This window comes from Mesocricetus auratus, unplaced genomic scaffold (assembly GCF_017639785.1).
Source record: "Mesocricetus auratus isolate SY011 unplaced genomic scaffold, BCM_Maur_2.0 Super-Scaffold_100676, whole genome shotgun sequence".
Taxonomy (NCBI): Eukaryota; Metazoa; Chordata; class Mammalia; order Rodentia; family Cricetidae; genus Mesocricetus; species Mesocricetus auratus.
In genome coordinates, this window is record NW_024429266.1 from 83,358,528 (window position 1) to 83,379,576 (window position 21,049).

Sequence of the window (21,049 nt, forward strand, 5' to 3'; positions counted from 1 at the left end):
AAGTACTGTTTCAGGAGATGGCGGGGGAGGGGACTGCTGACTGTGATCAGGTGTCATGTGAACAGTGACAGTGTAGTCACCTGAGGCTGCACCATACTGAAGAAAGGGCCAACGTGAATTTGGGGAGAAGTTGTCACATGATAAAATATTCAAATTCAGGTGGTTCCCCAGGTGCTTTTGACAATAAGGTATAAAGGCTAAAATGCTTGGCTTCTAAAAAATGAATTATTTATTTATCTCCTTTTTTATCATGCCCCTCTATGGACACTTGAAATCATTTTGCAGGCACTAATCACATTTTATAATACAATCTTACAAATAATAAAACAGAATTGCCTTGGGTTTTTTTTTAGCTTTTCTTATTTAAGATACAGTTAAATACATGGAAATAAGGGGTTTAATGAAAACTGTATGAAGGACAAAATCCATTAACTTCACATAGGTTTGAAACAGTCAAAAGGCAGAGGCACTGAGGGGCACTACTACCCAGCTAAAGCCAACAGAAAAGCCCAGATGGGGAATAAGGGACAAGAAAAACCTGGTCTCTCTGCTCACATAGCACCAAGTCAGTGAGCGGATGGATTAGCTGCCACTCGAGGAACCAAGTCCGCACGGCCCTGTCACCTGCTCTGCCCCAGCAACTGCTCTTATTTCTGCCCAGTCTCTGGATATGAGGCCTCGGCCACTGGTGTCTTCCGCATCTTGTCTCTCTCTACCACTCCTGTCTAGCTCAGCTTGTTCTCGTTAGTGTACAGTAATAGAGTTCACGTTCACATTAGCCCTCACATACCCAATTCATCTGCTCACAAGAATTCACCCATCTGTGTATAACCTGAATCCAGGTAAGATGAGTACTCAGCTCTTAGCATGGAAGTGCTGGGATTCATTTCCCCTCCTATTTATGCCATTCCATTCAAAATGTCCTCTCTAGCTACTTGCAGTTAATTCTTCTGAGGCCCAGCGCAGACGCCTTTCCCAGATGGCCTGTGTTTAGCAGTCTCCACATACCTGGTACTGTAATGAAAGAGTGCTCACTTCCCTCTTACAATAATAGTAACTCAAGGGAAGGAAACCATTTGGATTGCTGCTGTTGTTGTTACGTGTAATCACAAAGCGAGTTGTGTAAGGGTGGGGGAGCACAGGGGAACTACAAACTTCCAATCATGAACACAAAGTTCAGAAGTACAGGCTGAGAGCACACCCTGAACAAAAGCAGCTGCATGAGCCCTCTGTAAGCAGAGGATGAATGGTAAGTAACCACCCACAGGGAACATGGCATGCTTATTTCCAGTGATAAGTGTCACCCTACCATCTCCATCTATCACAACAATCAACAAGAATTTGCTAAGCAGCTGCTATGTGGAGGGTGCTGCATTTGTCGTAGTTTACACAGACATAGAAAGGTCAAGAATGCAGCTTTACTTTAGGTCTGGGGGCAGGTAAGCTATGCCCTATAGCATGTGAGTCTCACAGGGTTCCCTTATGCTCTGCAAAGCAGGAGTCTACTTACCCACACAGCACTTCTGACACCACTTGGTTTCGGGGATTTTTGCTGATACAGCAAATTTCCTAAATTTGGATGGAGAAGACGTATGTGATTCAGGCAGGCAAACTGTACATTACAAAGACAGATCAGTGAGTAAAGCATGAGCTAAACATTAGTTCTGGTGATTCTATATTAAAGTAAGGCTGCAAAACAGGTCAGTTTCATCTCTGGACCCCTAATAGTGGTGGTTGTCATCTAATCTTCTTATGCATGCTTTGGTATTCAAACACACACACACACACACACACACAAAGTAAACAAATGTAAAAGGTTAAAATACAATGGATCTCTTTCTTAAGCCTTCCCATTAATTCCAAATGGATTAAACTTTTAAGTTAAAACAAAACAAAACCACGGAATATTTTGAATACATAAGAATACGACCTTAGAGCTTTTTAACAATTTAAACCAATAGACTATGTACAATATACACATAAGTGTTGCAGTTTTCACTGGGGCATCACTAGTCCCTCAAATTACAGCTGGCATTCAATGGGCTGCATTAGGAGTTCTGGTTTACCAGAAAGTACCAGTGATAAAAATGATGAGAAGCCAAAAAATAGTAAAAGGTATTTTCAGCACATACAATGAATTAAGTTATGTAAAAGCTGTGTCATTGGCTGATGGATCAGCAATTAAGAGCATACAATGTTCTTCCAGAGGATCTGAGTTCCAATCCCAACACCCAAAGCAGGTGGGTCACAACTGCCTGCAACTCCGGCTCCAGGGGATCTGATACCCTCTTCTAGCCTATGCAGGTTCCTGCATTTAGGTGCATGCACACACACACACACACACACACACACACACACACACACACACACACACACACACACACCTTAAAAAAGTTTTTAAAGTTGTCTTGCTACTGCAGCCATTGGTAGGCCCTTCTCTTGCCTCATGATTCTAACCTCTAACAGTACTGGTGTATTCCATTTTTGACAAATGTGTTCTCAGGGGTTCTGCAAACAACCGATTCAAATGCAATGGGCAAAATCAATTTCCAACTATACATATTGGTTTTTCAAGATAGGGTTTCTCTGTATATCAGTTCTGGCTAGCCTGGAACTCGATCTGTAGACCAGGCTGACCTTGAAATCACAGAAATCCACCTGGCTCTGCCTTTCAAGTGCTGGGATTAAAGACATGTTCTACCATTGTCTGGATTGTGGATATATCTAATACTGTAAATTTATTATAACAAAGTTCCTAAAGTAGTAAATTAGAGGTAAAAATACACAAAGAGGGGTTAAACCCTTAAAGGAAGAGGCAATTTTATTCATATACAATGTCTCATCTGTACATGGAGATACTTCATTATAGTCAGTTAAAAACTGGAAAAACTAAACACAACTAAAAACAAATACCCAAGCTAAAAGTCCTTTACAACACAGCCTGTGTACATTTATATAGCAAAAACTATGCCTTTAAAATATTATTTACGTGTGAGTGTTTTGCTGCATGTATATCTGTGTACCACCATGTGCCTGGTGCTCACAGAAGCCAGAAGAGAGTGTGGCATCTGGTATTGGTGATCCTCTGAGTCCACACATATGGTTATGAACTTCGTTGTGGTGCTGGGAAGTGAACTTGGGTTCTCTGGAAGAGCAGTCAATGCTCTTCACCACTGAACATCTGTCTAGCTCCCAGTGTTTATTTTTCCCTCTCAACAAAACATCTCTTTACAGACTATGTGCTTTATACTCCACAGGAGCAGGTTACGTGGATATTTTAAATATCTTCAAATTTGGTAGTTGATCTTTATGCCCACAGCATTTTGGATTATTAGGTTACAAAGTTGGATAGAAAAGCACTATAATAGGTATATAGATAAACAGCAGCAGCACAAAGTGGTTGTTAAAAGAAAAATTACAAATATAGCTGCTACTATACTAACTAAAGCTCCAGATCACAATTCTGAATAATTGTGAAAATACCTAACTAAATTTGACATATCTACTTTAACACAGAAAAGCATAAGTTTTCAAGAAGCTTTCATCAGAAGGCTGTTAAAAAATAAGTTTGCCAGGACTGGAGAAACAGCTCAGCTGTTAATAGAACTTCCTCCTCTTCCAAGACCCAAGTTCAGTTTCTGGAACCCATGTTAGGCAACTCAAAAACTGCTTGAACCCAGCTCTAGGGCATCTAATGCCTCTATGGGTACATACACTCTCTCTCTCTCTCTAAATAAATAAATAAACAAACAAACAAAAACAAAAAAACAGAAGCCTTTAAGAGACACTTGTCCACACTGTAAACTCAGAAGTTAACAGCATTATCTTCAAGGTCCCTGAAGGATAAGGGCTCTCAGAATTGGCTTTATAATGAATCTTGCAAATGAGGACTGGCTATATTACAATCGACTTAAAGGACCGTTCAAGTGAACAAATGAGGACCACTATTATAATAAAACCAGAGCTCCGCATGATTAAAAATGTAGAAAGTACAAAAGCAAACACCTCACCTCCAATTATCTCCAAATGCAAAAAACACTAGTTCAATAAATCATTTGGATATTTCAGGCTTAGAAAATGTACTTTGAAAAAAATTCATGTTATGTAAGTAACATAAACAGGTTAAGAGCAAAGGTCGTGTACGCCATGTATGATTACATGAAAAATTAGTTTTATTTTTGCAGAAAAGACAGAAACAAAAATTCTGGAAGAAAATGTTTGTGTAACTAGAAAGCACAAATTACAACAATTTTAGAATACAAATATGATAAGTAAGTCCTTGTGAAAATACATTACAACATGATTTTTTAAATAAAAATTTCTATTAATCCAAACCTTCGCCTTCTACAAAATAAGTGTGTGAGCATGTGATCTCTAAGGATAGAAACACAACTCAATAGTTACCTTGGCAGTATTCTATCGGGGAGCTTGTGTGCTGGAATCGCTACAGGTAACTTCTGCATCTGTCTTGCATAATCAAAAAGCCCTGGTAAATTATGGGAATAAAGCTGAGAGGCTTTACCTGGGAAGAAATAAGCACCATGTAAGAGTGAGCCAATAACAAGCAACAAGGATTGCTAAGATACATAACGGTCAGACTTACCAGATATAGATAGTAAGCAATTGTTCATCACGTATAACCATGTACACCTGCGGGGGAACAGCTGACAAACAACATAAAGTTTACAGGGGTTAACACACAATAGCCATGCATATATGTACATAACTATGCAAGCTGAATGTCAAGAGACCAGTTCTTTAGTATTTAAAATGCACACTCGCAACTACATCAAAGGAGTTTACTGGCCATACTGAGAATAAGAGGAAAGAAAGAAAGGGCCATGACTTATTCTAGACCACACTGCAGTGAACTTGCCTTGGCAGCAGGAAGCTGACTTTAATCTAACCAGTGCTGACCTATGACAATTTTCACACAAATGCATACTTAGAAGTCCTTCCTAAGTGCCAAACATAGGACAATGTTTCCTAACTATTAATACAGTCATGTAGAAAATGCCAGGACAAAACACAAATGTCTTTCGAATTTTCAACATATGGTAATCGACTGGCATTTTTACCTAGTGTTGGATTTCACTATCTAAAAACAAACAAAAAACAAAAAAACAAACTAAAGGTTTCCCAGATAATCAGTGCTCCCTTCAGTCAGTGAGATAGGTTCTAGGTAAAAACAATCAGTTTCATGAGAGAACACAGCAATTAATAAGGGCAAGTTGGTGGCACATGCCTTTAATCCCAGCACTCGGGAGGCAGAGGCAGGCGGATCTCTGTGAGTTCGAGGCCGGGCTCTAAAACAATGCAGAGAAACCTTGTCTTGTAAAACAAAACAAAACAAACAAACAAACAAACAAAAAAAAGGCAAGTTCAATATTTTCCTAGATCCATACTTTCTTGATGACTACGTGACTTCAGTAAACTTATTATAGTAGTCTTTGTATTCTTATGTGGAAGATGGAGCATGTGGGGCTGGAAAGATGGCTCAGTGGTTAGGAGCACAGCCTGCTCTTGTGGAGGACCTAGGCTTGATCCTTAGCTTCACACATGGAAGCTCACAACCATCTACAACTCCAGTTCTAGGGCATTCAACATCCTCTTTTGGCTTCTGTGGGCCCTAGGCACAGGCATGGTGCACGGATATACATGCAGGTCAAGACAGCATACTCACAAAATTAAAAAAAACAATTTTAAAGGTTGAGGGGGGCTAGCACAGTGGTGGAGCCCTTGCCTAGGATGTGCAAGCCCTTGGGGATTTGGTCCCAGCACTCAAAAGGAAATGTGAGAAAAGATGGCAATGTTCAGTTTTGAATAGCCTGCTATTATTTACAGATTTTTCTCCATTTTATTTGTAGTGAATTCATACTGCTAAAGAATCAATTATCCACCCTATGAGTACTTAACACCCAAATGTGTGAGGCTGATGTCCTCGTCCCTCTCACGCTCCCTCTCTGAAAACTGCATTTCATGTGCGGTTCTGACAGGAACCTCTCCTGAGCCTCCATATGGAACCTGCCATTTGATGTGGCCAATTCTAATTCTGTCTTTACAGTTCCATATCTGTTTGTCACTTAGGGGCCACCCAAACACATCTTTTCTGCCTCTCTCAGGAGGAGCTGACGACATTCACCTTTGTGGCCTCTACCCTGTGCTCATTCCTAGAGTGACATCAAAGTGTGAGTGCTGGGATCTGTCTTTTCATTCACGGTTTTGCTTCCCAAGAGCAGGAACCAAGCCTATGGCTTTGTCTTCAGTATGCAGCAAACAAATGCTCTTTGAATATTATGAATAAAAGTAGTGAAAATTATACGTACTTCTAATGTCTTCTTAACTAACAAGAAAAATGCGAAGATAGCCTACCTGTTCCATTGATGTTTCATGAAGTTCATTGAGATTAAGGGTATAAATGCCCTCTTCAGCACCAAATATCAAGTACTGATCTGAAATAACAGAGACACTTTATAGCTGATTTCAATAAACAAAATACTTTAAAAAGGTTTATATCATCTCAAATTTAGTAAATGTGTTACCTCTGAGAAATACTATAATTTTTAAAGTTTTAAAACAAAGAAGAAATTAGATACTCACAAACTAAGTTATATATAAATGTTAGTCTCAGAACAGTGAGGAAAACTCTGCATGAGGGAGACATGAAGAGTGGCCTGTTAGATTTGTCACTCACCAGAGGGTGTGACTGACTGGCAGAGTCTGCAGCTACTTTTTCTAAAGTTCCCTAAAGAGAGGATCATGTGCAAATAACAGAGTGAAAACCAAGAACTAACTCAGACTAAAAATTATTTTTACATATGTGGTGGTTTGAGTAAGAATGGCCCCATAGGCTCATATATTTGAAGGCTCAGTCACCAGGGAGTGGAACTGTTTGAAAGGATTATAAGGATTAGGAGGTGTGGCCTTGGAGGGAGCATGTCACAGGGGATGCAGACTCTGAGGTTTCAAACCCCATTCAAGGCCCTGGCTCTCTCTCTCTCGGACAGTGAATCAGGATGTAGCTCTCAGCTCCTGCTCAGTGCCATGTACGCTGCCATGCTCCCTGCCATGACGATAATGAACTAAACTAAGCCTCTGGAACCATAATCGTGTCCCTAACTAAGAGCTGTTGTCTCTTTACAGCAATAGGATGGTGACTAAAACAATAGACTATTATTTTTTGGCTATTACTGTATGTCATAACGTAAAAAACACAGGATCTGGGACTGGGAAGGCAAAGGAAACAAAACAAAATAAGATAGACGCTGAGGACACAGCTCCGTGGGTAGAGTACTTGTTTAGCAGGGTCAAGGCCTTGGGTTTGATTCAGCACCACACAAACTAGACACGGTGGTACAGGCATGTAATCACAGACTTGTGAGGTAGAGGCATGTGGATTAGAAGTCCATGGTTTCAGGTTAGGCTGAGCTAATGACTTGGTTTAAAAACAGACCACAGCCACCCAACCCAACCTAACTGCTAATCATTGCCTGTTGAAATTTTAACTAAGACCTGGGTAGAACAGTGGTTTTCAATCTTCCAATGCTGTGACCTTTTAAAGTAGTTCCTCATGTTGTGGTGATCCCCCACCATAAAATTAGTTTGTTACTACTTCGTAACTGTAATTTTGCTACTGCTATAAATTGAGTGTAAATATCTGATATGTAACCTCCAAGGGGGTCATGACCAACACACAGATTGAAAACTGCTGTTTTAAAAGATAAAAGAAACTTAGTAAAGGTCCCATTCAACTGCTTTTAAGATAGTAAGATCTTCTCTAGGCTGAGCAGAGGTATTCTAAGAATAACCTAGAATATATGAGAACCCCCGACACTGTGCAGCCTTTAGGATTTGTGCTGGCATGGCACCTGTGGTCAGACAGCAGTGGGTTTAAATCAAAGTGCTTGTGAAGCAACAAATCGGAGTGTCAAATGAAAATACTGATCTTGGGTTTATGGAAGAATACATACATATTTGTTTTCTTATGCATATTCATGTAAGAGTGTTCACTGGTGACTCTATGGGTATTCTACATAGCTAACAAGAGGGCTTCAGGATGCCGGTATGCAGAAAGAACACAACGCCATCCTAATCACTATGGCTATGACACCTTTACAATTTAGAGCTCCTTTGAAACAGTCACTTGACTCTGGGTATTTAGGATCTAAGTCAATAGTTGTAGCTCTGTGAAAATAACACACTGGGCAGGAGGAAGAAACATCTCTGCAGGAAGTAAGGGAGGTCTCATATGCTGTGCCTGCCAGACAACTCCAGTGAAAGTCACCTGCTACCTCAGACCACAGCAACAGCACAGACGAACATATTTACCTTAAATCTATAAAGAACGGCAAAACTCTTAGAGAGAGACAACCAGAAAATGAGTCAAGTGAAACTCTTTCAGAGATCTGCTGAAGGGCACTTAGAAATGGAAGAAACTGGTACTACCTCTCGTGTCTGGGTTTATCCAGGATGTGGCACAGTGGATTTTCAAGGGACAGCCATTAAAAACCTTTGAAAAGCATGCTCCCATCTGAAAAATAAGTACTCATCAATAATAATAAATAGTAATAAGCATATGAGACACAACTATTTTGTTTTAATATGGGAGATTACAGAGGACACACTAAAATTAATATCACCTTCAAATTTACAGAAATAAATGTGTCAAGTCAATCATCCATCCAACTTTTGAAAGAGTGGATCATTTTTTCTGGACATTCACAACAAACTTTATGATAGTATTATACAAAGTTTCCTGGCACAACAACAATTTTGCTAGAGAAAAAAAATCTCATTTTTTTATCATTTCGCAATAAACAAATCAGCACCAATAACCAATCTTGTGTAATAAATAATTTGCCAGTAAGACTCAGAATCTCCTATGAAAACAACATAATATTCTTAGGTAAGAAGAAAATAATAATCTCTACAAAGAAAATGTTCTTGTTTGGTTTCTTGACAAAAATGCCATCACTGAGGTAGTGCACATCTATAATCCCAGCACTCAGGAGGCAGAGGCAGGAGGATCTCTGTGAATTAAGGCCAACCTGATCTACATAGTGAGATCCAGGACAGCCAGGACTACACAGAGAAATCTTGTTTCAAATAAATAAATAGCAAATACATAAATAAATAAGATAATTGAATTTCCTATTGTAAACTAAGATGCAGGGCTGATTTAAATCCACATATGTGCTCCAAACTCAAAATATACAGACTCATTAAAAGGATCAATCTGAAGTTGGCTAATGACTTCTATACCTGTACTATGACAGAAGTACATATGTACATATATGAAACACACACACACAAACACACACACACACACACACACACAAATGTAAAATTTTCTTTTTAAATGAAGAAAAAGCTGAGTTCAATTGTGATGGTTCCTGCTTGTAAAGTCAGTGTTGGGGGTGGGGGGAGCAGGCAGACATAAAGATATATACTGAAACAATTCCCACTGTAGTTTGAAAACTCAATTATTTGATACTGAATACTTACATGCACTTTAGGTGTTGGGGGAAGACCATTACTAATTGGCTTCTAGAAAAAGGAACACATGTTATTGTTATTACTATTATTATTATTTTGCTGCCCCTTTGACAAGGAAATACTGCATTTCAAGCTCATTCCTTTGAAAAAAATACACAAGTTCAGTATCCCAAAATAAAACACCTATCTGTGGTTTTCCTATTTTCTTCCCAAAGTTACTTACTGCTCCCCATACCATTTGGTGCACATCCTTTCTCTAGGTAATTGGATATACTTAAACACAGAATAGCTTTCTGGGCAGTATTTGTTTTCTGAAGTGCTGGCCATCAAACTCGGGACCTCTCACATGCCAGGCACTCTATCAACAAACACTAGCGTTTATAGAGTCAGTTCTCATCAGGGAGGATAACCAACTCTTGGTGAACAATCATAGCGTGAAGGGTTAGACCAGCAGTTCTCAAACTGTGGGTTGTGACCCCTTTCACTGGGATCACCTAGAAGACCATCAGAAAATGCAGCTATTTTCATTATGATTCACAACAGAAGCAAAATTACAGTTACGAAGTGGCAAAGAAAATCATTTTATGATTGGGGTCACCACAACATAAGGAACTGTACTAAGGGTCACAGTGTTAGGAAGGTTGAGAATCACTGACTGGGTTAGACTTACATAAAGATCATGATTTATAATGTGCTAAGTAAAAAATAGATTTAAATTTAAACAAGGAGGTTATGTCACTGTGCCTTTATATAATTACCTCTATGATTTAAATAAAATACTATTGCTATAATCGATAGGCTAAAATATCAATATAGTAGCCATAGAATACACAATTGCTATGGCTTTAGTTCTCGTCAGTGTGGCATTTGTTACACAGTGAGAAAGGACACAAGTGTGAGTGCACAATCATCAACACTTACTGGTACATCCTTCTTCTCTTTTCTGGAGAGGTTTGTGCCTCTATGCTCACTCTGTTGCTGATGTAATGATCCGTCTCGCTCACCATTTAGCTGGAAGGAGCTCACTCCGTTTCCTTCAATAAGATATATTTACATATATTGTGAAAGGACTATTTTTTAAGTGAAAGATTATTAAATAGGAGAGATTCATTCTGTGCTTACAATCTCCAATTCAGAACACCCATGCTTGGGGTGTTATACATGTTCTTCTAGTTCAACTTACTTCTGACATATCAGGTAAAATTAAATTTAGCTCATTTATTTTCATTTACTTTCATTTAAAAGAGAAAAATTTATTAAAAGAGAAAAATAGTAAATCCACAATTACTTGTAAAAAACGGACAATTCATATTAAATGTAGTTACCAAGAAATAGTAACAGTTTTTAAAAGGTTCCTCTGGACAACAAAGGAAACTTCAGTGATAAAACAGTACATTCTAGTGCTAAGTTATAGACAATACCTATAAATATCAATTGTTTTTCTAAAGTGATTCAAAGTAAAGAATCAAAGAAAAACAACTTTATCTTTCCTAAGATGGAAGTAGCCTACAACCAGACATGTTTCCTTATTTCTTCAAAGCTTCACTGTGACTTAGATGCCATCGCTAATGATGAAACAGACAGCAGTCTCCACAGGTGGGAATGCGAATGGGATGGAAAAGCAGAGATGTCTCAGTGGCTAAGAGCATCTGCTGGTGCTGCAGGAGACCCAGGTTCACATCTCAGCACCTGCATAACTCCAGTCCCCCGGATCTGACACCTCTTCTGGCCTCTACTGGCACCAGGCACGCACACACGCACCTGCAGGAAACACACACACACACACACACACACACACACACACACACGCACGCACGCACGCACGCACGCACGCACGCACGCACACACGCACAACAGAAAATAGAGGCAAATGTCCCAGGCTGGTTCACAAGGGTCCTGTCATTGAAAGTACTTTGTACCCAGAAGCAAAAGGCAGAAAACATGTCCAAAAGCCAAGGAATTTCAATCAAGTGGCCAGTCCCTTCGCTTCTTTGGAGTCTGTTCTCAACCCTCACCTAAGGCAGCAGGCTTCTGTGGGGGTAGTCTGGGGGGAGGTGGTCTAGGTGGAACGTGGGATGGCTTTGCTGGGCTCCCTGATGAGGGACATCTCTTGATTGTCCCTTGATTACCATCCTCAGCAGAATGTGTATCCTGGGGTATGAAGATGGATTTAGGCTGAAATAACACAGAAAAGGAAACCAGTGATTAAGTAAAAGATTACTTTCCTGAAGTAAGTAAAAAGTATTACATATCAGAGACTTTCAAACTGTGTTCACTAGAGGAGTGTCAAGAGTGTTTAAGATTCAGGCTATCTTATTACTTAAAAATTATTCTTAAACTGTGCTGAGGCTTTGCAGCTGTAGGAGGAGCCATATGAATTGGTTTCTACTCCCTTCCGTTCCAGATTTCCTAGTTCCCATTGTCTGATTTTTTTTTGTTGTTGTTAGACATTTTTTTTAGTGTACATACCTACTTTGGCTAGGTAAAATGTTAATAATTTGCCCACCCTTCATTTTCTGATGAATTGGTGTCTCACAAGCATTCCAAAGTAAAAATATTCATATCTTTCTGATTATACTCCAACTTAACTGTATCTCTTGTAGGATTAATCTAAACTGTCTATGTTAAAGTACAATCTTACAGATTAGGGACAACAGTAGACAGCAATTAAAATACTCATACTGGAGAACACCAGCACAGTAATACAGGAAGCCCTAGAAACTTCTTATGAAGAGAGTAGCTTGCAGAATTAACCAATTCTTCCACATGTGCCCTTATGATGCCTGCCAAAGTAATCTTCACAAACAAGCACAGTACCTTTCATCCACGAGAATTGACATATTTTTTCAAAACGCAGTTAGAAGCCAATACTGGTAAGGCTCCAACTCAAACTACAACACAACTTACTTTTTTAGCTGAAACTTGTCACCCACATAAACATAGAATAAGTGTACCATACTGCTATTTGTATCCACGCATCTTATCCTTTAAAAAGCATGTAGATATGCTGTATACATGTATGAAATTAAAGAAAACCCTGTAAATTGAGATTACTTTATCATCCAAGTGACTTTGTTAGGCAAAGGATTAGCTCAGCACAGAGTGCTTGCATAATATGTATGAGGGCCCCAGGTTCAATTCCCAGCAGAGCCACAGAAAAGGGGGGTTTTATCATTATATTTTTTTCTAAAGCTGCTGTCCTATTTTTGTATTTTAATTTACAATTATTTTCTGAAAATTAAATGTCTGTGATGGTAGTTTATCCTTTTTCCATGCTCAGCAATCAATTAATGGTAGCTTACAGATAGGAAAAAAAAATCTTATGAAAATATAAGATTTCTAGCTAGAAATTATTTCAAAGTATAAATATTTAAAATGTATTACTTAAGTAACTACTGAATCGTCATTTTTTAAAAGACAACAGTAAAATTATGTTCTTAGATAATAGTCAACTAGTTTTTCTTTGTGGGCGGGAAACAAAAGCAAGCTATAGCAATGAAGACAGCAAGCACTACAGTGGAGACAGCGCAGGGTGTGGACAGCGGGTGTGATTATAGAGACAGTAAGCACTGAGGTGGACGGTGGTGCCAGGGTGTGGACAGCGGGCGATGACAACAAGACAGCAAAAGCTACAGCGGAGAGCAGCGCAGGGTGTGGACAGCGGGTGTGGTAACGGAGACAGCAACACTGCAGTCAAGAGCAATGAGGAGAGTTTGGACATCAGCGCAGGGTGCCGACAGCGAGTCTGTCTACCTTTGGTGGCAGAGGAGGCGGGACTTTTGCTTTCATGGTTGAACTAAAAACACAGAAAATACAGTCATAATTATTTAGAGTCATAATTATAATTATTAAACACAATTATTTTTCAAAGATACAGAAGGAAAAGTCTTTAGAAACAAATACTATTTTCTGGGTTCATGAAATTTTTTCTAAACTATGTTGTAAAATGTCCAAATTCTATTGAACTAAACATTCAAAAGTAAGTGGGCAGATGTGCACCTTGGTTTCAAACGCTACAAGTGATTCAAAGTGGAAAGAAGAGCGCGATCCTATTGTATTCACTCAAAAGGAAATAAGGACATAATCGGGAGTGGTAAGAGCATAAAATACAGCACACAACATGTCTTGCTTTCTTTCCTGCTGTGGTGATAAAAGTCTGGCGAGGGGCTTATTCCAGCTACAGTTCAAGCATGTGGTTCATCATGGCAGAGTCCCACCAGAATTCAGTCAGTGCTCAGCTTGCTTTCTCCATGTTACACAGTTAAGGGTCCTCTTACCGGGAAACGGCCCCACCCACAGTTAAGAGGGGTCTTCTCATATCAACTAATTCAATCAAGATAATCCACCACACACATACCCAGAGGCCTGTCTGACAGGCAATTCTGGGTTTTTCTCAATTCTATGTTTTTAATTACCGTTATAGACTGACTTTTTTCTCCCTAAATTCACTTATTGATGAGAGAATTCTTCATGTGATACACATAAAGATATGGCTTTAAAGAGGTCATTAAGGTCAAATGAAGTTATAGGCTTGATGGGCATGAGAACAGGAAGAATGACTGACCTTTGCCCCACCACATACACATATCAAAGAATGGCCATGTGAAGACACACATGGAGGCAGGAACTTGGCAAGGAGTTAAAGGTCATTCACATGCATACAGCATTCTCTTAGCCAACATGAACCACAAGAGATGCTGTCTCAAAGACCAAGGTCGGTGTTGGCAGCTACACAACTAGATGGAGGAAATCATCAATCACCAAATAGATCAGCACCTAGACCCTGAATTTCCTAGTCTCTAGAGCTGAAGAATTAAGTTTCTGTCTAACCCCACCCAGTATAAGGCATTTTTGTAATCCCAATCTGAAGCTGAATAATTCAAGCAGACTAAAAAAACAATAGCACAAGGACTGTGTTACAACTAAGACAGTATGATACTTTTATTAAAATTATCACTAATATTAAGCCCCTAGAACTATGACATGGGTCAAATGAGATCCTTTCTTTTTACCACAAAAAGCAACAGAACTTACCGTTTAGAGTCATCATCATCACCTTCATCGTCTTCTAAGTGAGCCACGTGTCCTCTAAAGAGAGCAGATAGCAGATAATTAGGCGGTGAGCCTTCCCAGAGCAGCTAGAGATGCAGGAGGGTCGACTGCAGGACAGGACTTCATGTATGCATCTTTGTAGGACAGACTGACAGCTAAAACTAACAAATTACGTATCACAAAGAAGAGGAAAACAATTTGGATCATCTATGACACAAAGGAAGTACTTCAAGCTTAATTTAAAAGTTGTAATTACCGCTGATGTAATTCTTCTTCAACAGACTTTAGAAGACTCCTTAAAAGATACAAACAAGGAGCGTAAGTAAAATGGTACCAAGTGTGTTGCTGCTTCTATTACTTTGTTTTCTCATAAGTGTCCTGAATACATTTGCCACACTGATCATTTCTGTGCCACAAAGCTTATGCTTTAATGAGATATATCTATTTTTTGTTGCTAATAACTTAAAAATGTATCCTAAATGAAAATAAATAAATTCTAATGCTGACTGAAAATTACTAATTCAAACAGGAGACAACTCAGCATGAAATGCCACAACAAAACTGACATAACAATTGCAGGGTCAGAGCCAGGGATTTCCAGGACTCCAGATTCTACCTAGAAAATTACACCTGACACCAGGAATTGTATTTTCTTTCTTAAAATAAGGAGTATGACACACTTTGGCAGACTCATGCTCTCAGGCAATCCTGCAATATGGAACTCAGCATGTTGGCTTTCTGCAGAAGCATGCATGCATGTGCTGCGAACACATGAATGTAGCAGCAGTCTGCTTTCACGGAGGACACTCACCCACCTGCGAACTGCTCTCCACGGGTGCACAGGCAAACACTTTACGCTTTTGCAAGACTAAGGCTGTGTCAGACCAGTTCTGTGGGTTTTAGCATTAGGAGTGATGTTTAAAAAATGGACTTGACTTTTCAAGAATGAGAGAGAATTGGGGTGATCCTGAACACAGGCAATTCAGATGCACAGCCTTCTCCAGGCTGCTGCAATTACCAGAAGAGACATATTCTCTCTAAACCTTGTAAGTAGTACCTCAGTGTTCTTGGAATCATCGCACCACGAAAGCCAGAATGCATGGTAGACAATGAGCAGAACTGTCCTACTCATCAAGTGCTCTAAGCAGGCTAGCCTGGCAAGTTTTTAAATGACCAGTTAGGAATTTGGAAAGGCAAGTGACACAGAAAAAGAATAAACCAATTCCAAGTACTAGCATCCCTCAAAAGAGAAACTGAGGTGTGGTGGCTCAGTAGCATCCTACTAACTTTGACACTCTTCCAGAGGGTAAAACTGGCTTTAAGTGGCACCTCTGGCACCTCTGCGAGCCCTGTGGCCTCGGCTAAGTCACTGTCATTTGAATGCTGTGCTTCAGCTCCTTGCATGTAAAATGGGAATTACACTAGTACAGGACATGTGTAAGGCAGCAGCATCTGGGTGAGGGAAAGCACCTTAGTGGCTCAAGACCCAGCAAGCACTCCACTCCGTGTTCTAAAGCACACATTCAGACACCCTCCCCGGATTAGATCCTAGACAAACCTGTCTCCTACAGGAGGGTCTCCAAGGTCGCACTGTCTGCCGAAGACATAACTTTTTCTACTCTTGTTTCTGCTGCTATTTTCTAGAAACTATTCAATATGTGATTTAACAGATTAAATGAAGTAGAAGACATGAAGGAAATGTAAAAGGAGAAAACAAGGCCATTTCCTAACTATTATTACTTTGTCAGAGAAAAAATAGCTCTTTTCATACGCCGACTGCCTCTTGCAGACCCAGCAGTTTGCTGGACTGCAAAGGTGTGGCCAGTCACGTGAGAATCATGGAAGTGCTGTCAGGAAGGAGCTGACGGGGAGGCATTTGAGCTGGTCCTTTAGGGGGAGGACTTAAAACTGTATAAACATGTATTTTATTAAAGATGAATATACATTTTTATTTTAAACATTTTGGGGGAAATTCTTTGTTTATATCTAATACTAGTGTAGTACTAAGATGCTACACTAGTAACAGAAGTTCTCGGTATGCGCTGCTGCAAAGGGACCCTAGACTAACCATTTGAGAAGTGCAGTCTTACCCAGTTAATAAGCCCAGTCTCTCTGGGTGATAGTGGACTTTCACACTGTTCCAGAAGACAGGAAGCCAGTATGGCAGCAAATGTCTGCAATTCTATCACTAGCCTGAGCTATATAGTGCACAGGCAGTCATAAACAAGTGAAAGATGCTTTTTCGGAGCATGCGGCAGCATTATTTTTTTTAAGGCATTACGATTTGAAAATAGTTAGGAAGACAGTTTACATATAGTTTTATGGCATTCTGGCTTTGATGGGGGGGGCAGGGGCGGGGCATGCTTTCTGCAGCCCAGGCTGGCCTCAAACTTGCTATGAAGTTGAAGATAGCCATGCATTTCTGATCCTCCTGCCTCCACTTCTTGAGTGCTGGGCTAACAGGTGTGGCCCAGCACATCCATTTTTGAGGTGTGTGTGTGTGTGTGTGTGTGTGTGTGTGTGTGCCCGCGCGCGCACGCAGTATTGAGGATGCACAGGGGGGTCTGTGCAGGCCAGCAGATACCCTACTGACTACGGTGTACCCCAGCTCTGATACTCTGCTTCTGAAGTGAGACTCTTACAGGAAGTTCTCTATCAAAAGTACTTCTACTCATTTATTTTAAGTCTCTTACCATGGAATAAAGTAGTTTGCTGACAAGTTACATAGTTCATAAAGTCATATAAAGGACATATGGCTGACTTTTGCGTCTTTACAACAGAGAAAATGAGACACAGCTCAGTTTTCCAAGTGATCCAGTACAGCACCTACAGCTGATAGCTCTGGAGAACACGTGACTCTGAGCTACTCACCAGGACCTGTGCTGCACAAGAATAAAGCCATTTGAACTTAGCTATTAAGGGGTATTTGCTAATAGAAACGAATTGCTATCAAAATGATGGAAATTTTAATAAAAAAATCTAAACTGGGCAATGTATGAACGCAGAAAAACTGAGACGGGAGAAGTCTGAAACTGCCTTCAAGCGTCCAGCACATCTGAGTTAGGAAAGGGTCATGTGGCACGTTACCGTCTTACACAGTTGCCAGGCTGACTCAAAACAACCTGTACATGCGCTTCCCTGACTGCATGTAAAGGCAAAACACTGGTATTTCTCTGAAACTGAGGAGCAGCTTTATCTACTTCCTAACATAACTGACATTACTAACTAGCTATTTATACATGAAAACAATTAGCAATTGCCTACTAAGCCCTGTGGATACTCAACATTTCATCATGGTTATCTATTTCTCCCTTAGCGAAGATGAAGGGCATCTGCTCCACTATGTTCATAGCAGCATTGTTTGTAATAGCCAGAACCTGGAAGCAACCTAGATGCCCCTCAACTGAAGAGTGGATAGAGAAAATGTGGTACATTTACACAATGGAGTATTACTCAGCAGAAAAAAACAATGGAATCTTGAAATTCGCAGGGAAATGGATAGCACTGGAAGAAACCATCCTGAGTGAGGTAACCCAGTCGCAAAAAGACAAACATGGTATGTACTCACTCATATATGGATTCTAGATATGGATCAGGATAGTGCCAGTCTGCACTTCCACGGATAGAGAGTCTGGGAAACAGGAAAGAACCTAAAAGATATGCATATATGCATAGTACCCAAGAGAAGAGGATGGAGACAAGATCCTCTGAATGGATGGGGAACACGGCGAGGGGTGGGGGGGAGTGGGACCTGGGAAGAATAGAGGGGGTAAAGAGGAAGGGAGTTGGTCATGGGGGAACAGGAAGTTGAGGGGGTGGGGGTAGAATAGGGGGAAGAGGGAATCATAGGATCGAAGACAGATCAGGCACCAGAGTGACCTCGAGTGATCTAAAGGTATAACATCAATTGGCAAGCTAAGCAATAGTGGAGGGACCACCTCGAATGCCCATTCCTGATAATGAACTTGATGTCTATAACCATCCGGGAGCCTTCATCCTATGACTGATGGAAGCAGAGTCAAACACACAACTAAGCACTGAACTGAACCCAAGGAACCCAGTGACAGAGAGAGAGGAGTGATGAGCAAATTGGCAAAGAATGGGCTGGCAAAACCAGCAGAGACAGCTGATCTGAACAGGGGAGTGCTCTTGGACCCCAGACCGACAGTGGGGAGGCCAGCATGGGACTGATCTGGACCCCCCAAATGTGAGTGTCAGTGAGAAGGCCTGGGCGACCTATGGGGCCCTGAGCTGTGGATCAGTGTCTATCCCTGGTATACAAACTGTCTTCAGGTGCCTATAGCACAAAGAGAGATGCTCTCTCAGCCTGGACTCTTAGGGGAGTGCCTTGACCCTACCAAGAGTAAAATGACAGACTCTAGATATCCCCTATGTGGAAGGATTTGGCAATAGGGTGGGAGGGAGGGGGGGGAAGGAGAGTGTGGGAGGAGGGGAGGGAGAGGGAACTCGGATTGACATGTAAAACAAGCTATTTAAAATTAAAATAAAAAATGATAAAAAAAAGAACACAATCAACCAGTAAAAGGCAACACATAGAATGGGAAGAGATATTCACTAACCCCACATGGGACAGAGAGCTGATCTCCAAAATTTACAAAGAACTCAATAAGCATAAGAAAAAAAAAAAAAAAGAATCCTCATTCTACCAGAGACAAGTAGTCAAGTGCTCACAGAAAGAGCCGATACAGGCTGGACACTGCACTGGCTGCGAGGGTAGTTATCTTTATAGCTCTGCTCTGTGCTACAGCACAACCAGACATAGTTTGTTTTTCTTTAAAAATAACTGCTCTGATTTTAAAAAAAGCTCAAGAGAACTCACCCCAGCTACACCAGAATTCAAAAGCAAAGGTGTTAGCAGGGTTGCGGTTATAGCATATGCCTTTTGTTGTGGAAAGTCCATGTAACAAACCTAACTCAACAGTACCTGAGGGATCAGGAGTAGGCAGGGACCCATCGAGCATTCTGTCTACCTGACCACTTCCGAGAAAGCGGGAAGTCCTGACTTTGAAAGCAAGGCCTAGCAGCAGGACAACAGCAGACATGTCAATACAGTAAGAGAAGCGCTACAACCATGCTCATGTCACGTGTACGTATACGCCTACACACAAAACACATCCAGAACTAAGACTTTGGCCAACCTACCTTGCCAATGACTCGTTATATAGAATACAGTTCCTTAGCAGGGATCCAATTCATCAGAAAATGAAGGGTGGGCAAATTATTAACATTTTACCTAGTCAAAGTAGCTATACACACTAAGAAAATGTCTAACAATAAAAAAAATCAGATAATTGGAAATAGGAAATCTGGAAAGGCATTTTTAGCTGTATTATTTTGCATTTTGTGAGCACGTTTATTTTAAAGGAAAGATGAAAGGGTAAGTGATACATAGCCAGCAAATTATTCAGCCTCTTTAAGTACATGAATGTGGTTGTACCAGGTTCTTAAAATCAATGACATCATTAGAAAAAAATTTTAATTAATTTTTAAAAATTCACTATGTCACAATGACAATCTGTTCTTTGTTATCCACTAAAACCAGGACAACTTATAAATAGCAATTGCAGTTTAGGTAAAACTACTTTTTTTTTTTTAACCAAGGGAATTTATACTTATCTTCCACTTTAAGAAAGACAAGAGGCTACTGAATGGTGTATAACTTTAATACCAGTACTCAGTAGGCAGAAGTAAAGCAGAGGCAGGAGGATATCTAAAAGTTTGAGGCCAGCCAGGACTACATAGTGAGACCTTACCTCAAAATATACATATGAATAAACAAACAACCAAAAGATAAAAGAAGACAAAGGCTATTAAATAATGACAAATTCTTAATATTTTATATTTAATTGAAATTCACATTAACAAAAAGTGTATTTCTTTAGCTTTTCATTCAAAGCCTGTTCTCTGTACTGCAAAGTATACCAAGATAGGGAAAAAAAATGAAGTGTTCAGATTATAAGAAAAAGGAGAAAGACATGATTTTTAGTACTATCCATCAAACTAAGGTATCTGTCATTAATTACTATTTTTCAACTGCTTAAATTGTGGGAACATGTCTCAGCTCTCTAGTGTAAGACTGAAATTTTAAGTTCTAATTTAATATGTATATTCATTCACAGAATATTTTGGTAATTTAAATATTCCCTTTCAAATATATAAAATCAAGAAATAAGAAGGCAGACCTTAGGTTTTAAACTCTGGCTTATGATGAACTTGCAAAAGTTTATAAACTGTCTAATCGAACAGTGCTTTCGGCACCCAGACAGTGCCTGGTACAGAGTAGGCATTACTTCTCACGTGATGTTTTAGGAGTTCATATCTACTTTTATTGTTAGTGTTCTTTAAAAGACTATCAGAGCTAAACTGAAGATGAGGATTTCTAAGCAGTATGAGTAACCCAGCTGTTTTCAGTGACCAGCACATCTGGGAGATGCACCAAGCAAGTTTTGCTGAGGGTAAACGGGTCAACTTTAGAAAGCAT

The 21,049-nt window shown here is 40.0% G+C and overlaps 1 protein-coding gene across 13 annotated transcripts in view; it reads right to left on the reverse strand.

The window, feature by feature from the left end:
• Map4k3 (mitogen-activated protein kinase kinase kinase kinase 3) overlaps window positions 1–21,049 on the reverse strand; it is a 150,161-nt gene that overhangs the window by 14,793 nt on the left and 114,319 nt on the right. For 4 of the 13 annotated variants that reach the window (XM_040738991.1, XM_040738994.1, XM_040738997.1 and 1 more), the window contains 13 exons: window positions 19,711–19,743; window positions 14,804–14,842; window positions 14,530–14,583; window positions 13,249–13,291; window positions 11,511–11,670; window positions 10,417–10,529; window positions 9,505–9,546; window positions 8,446–8,530; window positions 6,695–6,745; window positions 6,373–6,452; window positions 4,604–4,664; window positions 4,405–4,522; window positions 1,511–1,569 (listed from right to left, as the gene is read on the reverse strand). In XM_040738991.1, coding sequence (XP_040594925.1) covers window positions 1,511–1,569; window positions 4,405–4,522; window positions 4,604–4,664; window positions 6,373–6,452; window positions 6,695–6,745; window positions 8,446–8,530; window positions 9,505–9,546; window positions 10,417–10,529; window positions 11,511–11,670; window positions 13,249–13,291; window positions 14,530–14,583; window positions 14,804–14,842; window positions 19,711–19,743 — 938 coding nt within the window. The remainder of the gene's footprint in view (window positions 1–1,510; window positions 1,570–4,404; window positions 4,523–4,603; window positions 4,665–6,372; window positions 6,453–6,694; window positions 6,746–8,445; window positions 8,531–9,504; window positions 9,547–10,416; window positions 10,530–11,510; window positions 11,671–13,248; window positions 13,292–14,529; window positions 14,584–14,803; window positions 14,843–19,710; window positions 19,744–21,049) is intronic. The other 9 variants (XM_040738996.1, XM_040739000.1, XM_040739003.1 and 6 more) reach the window with 4 other exon arrangements.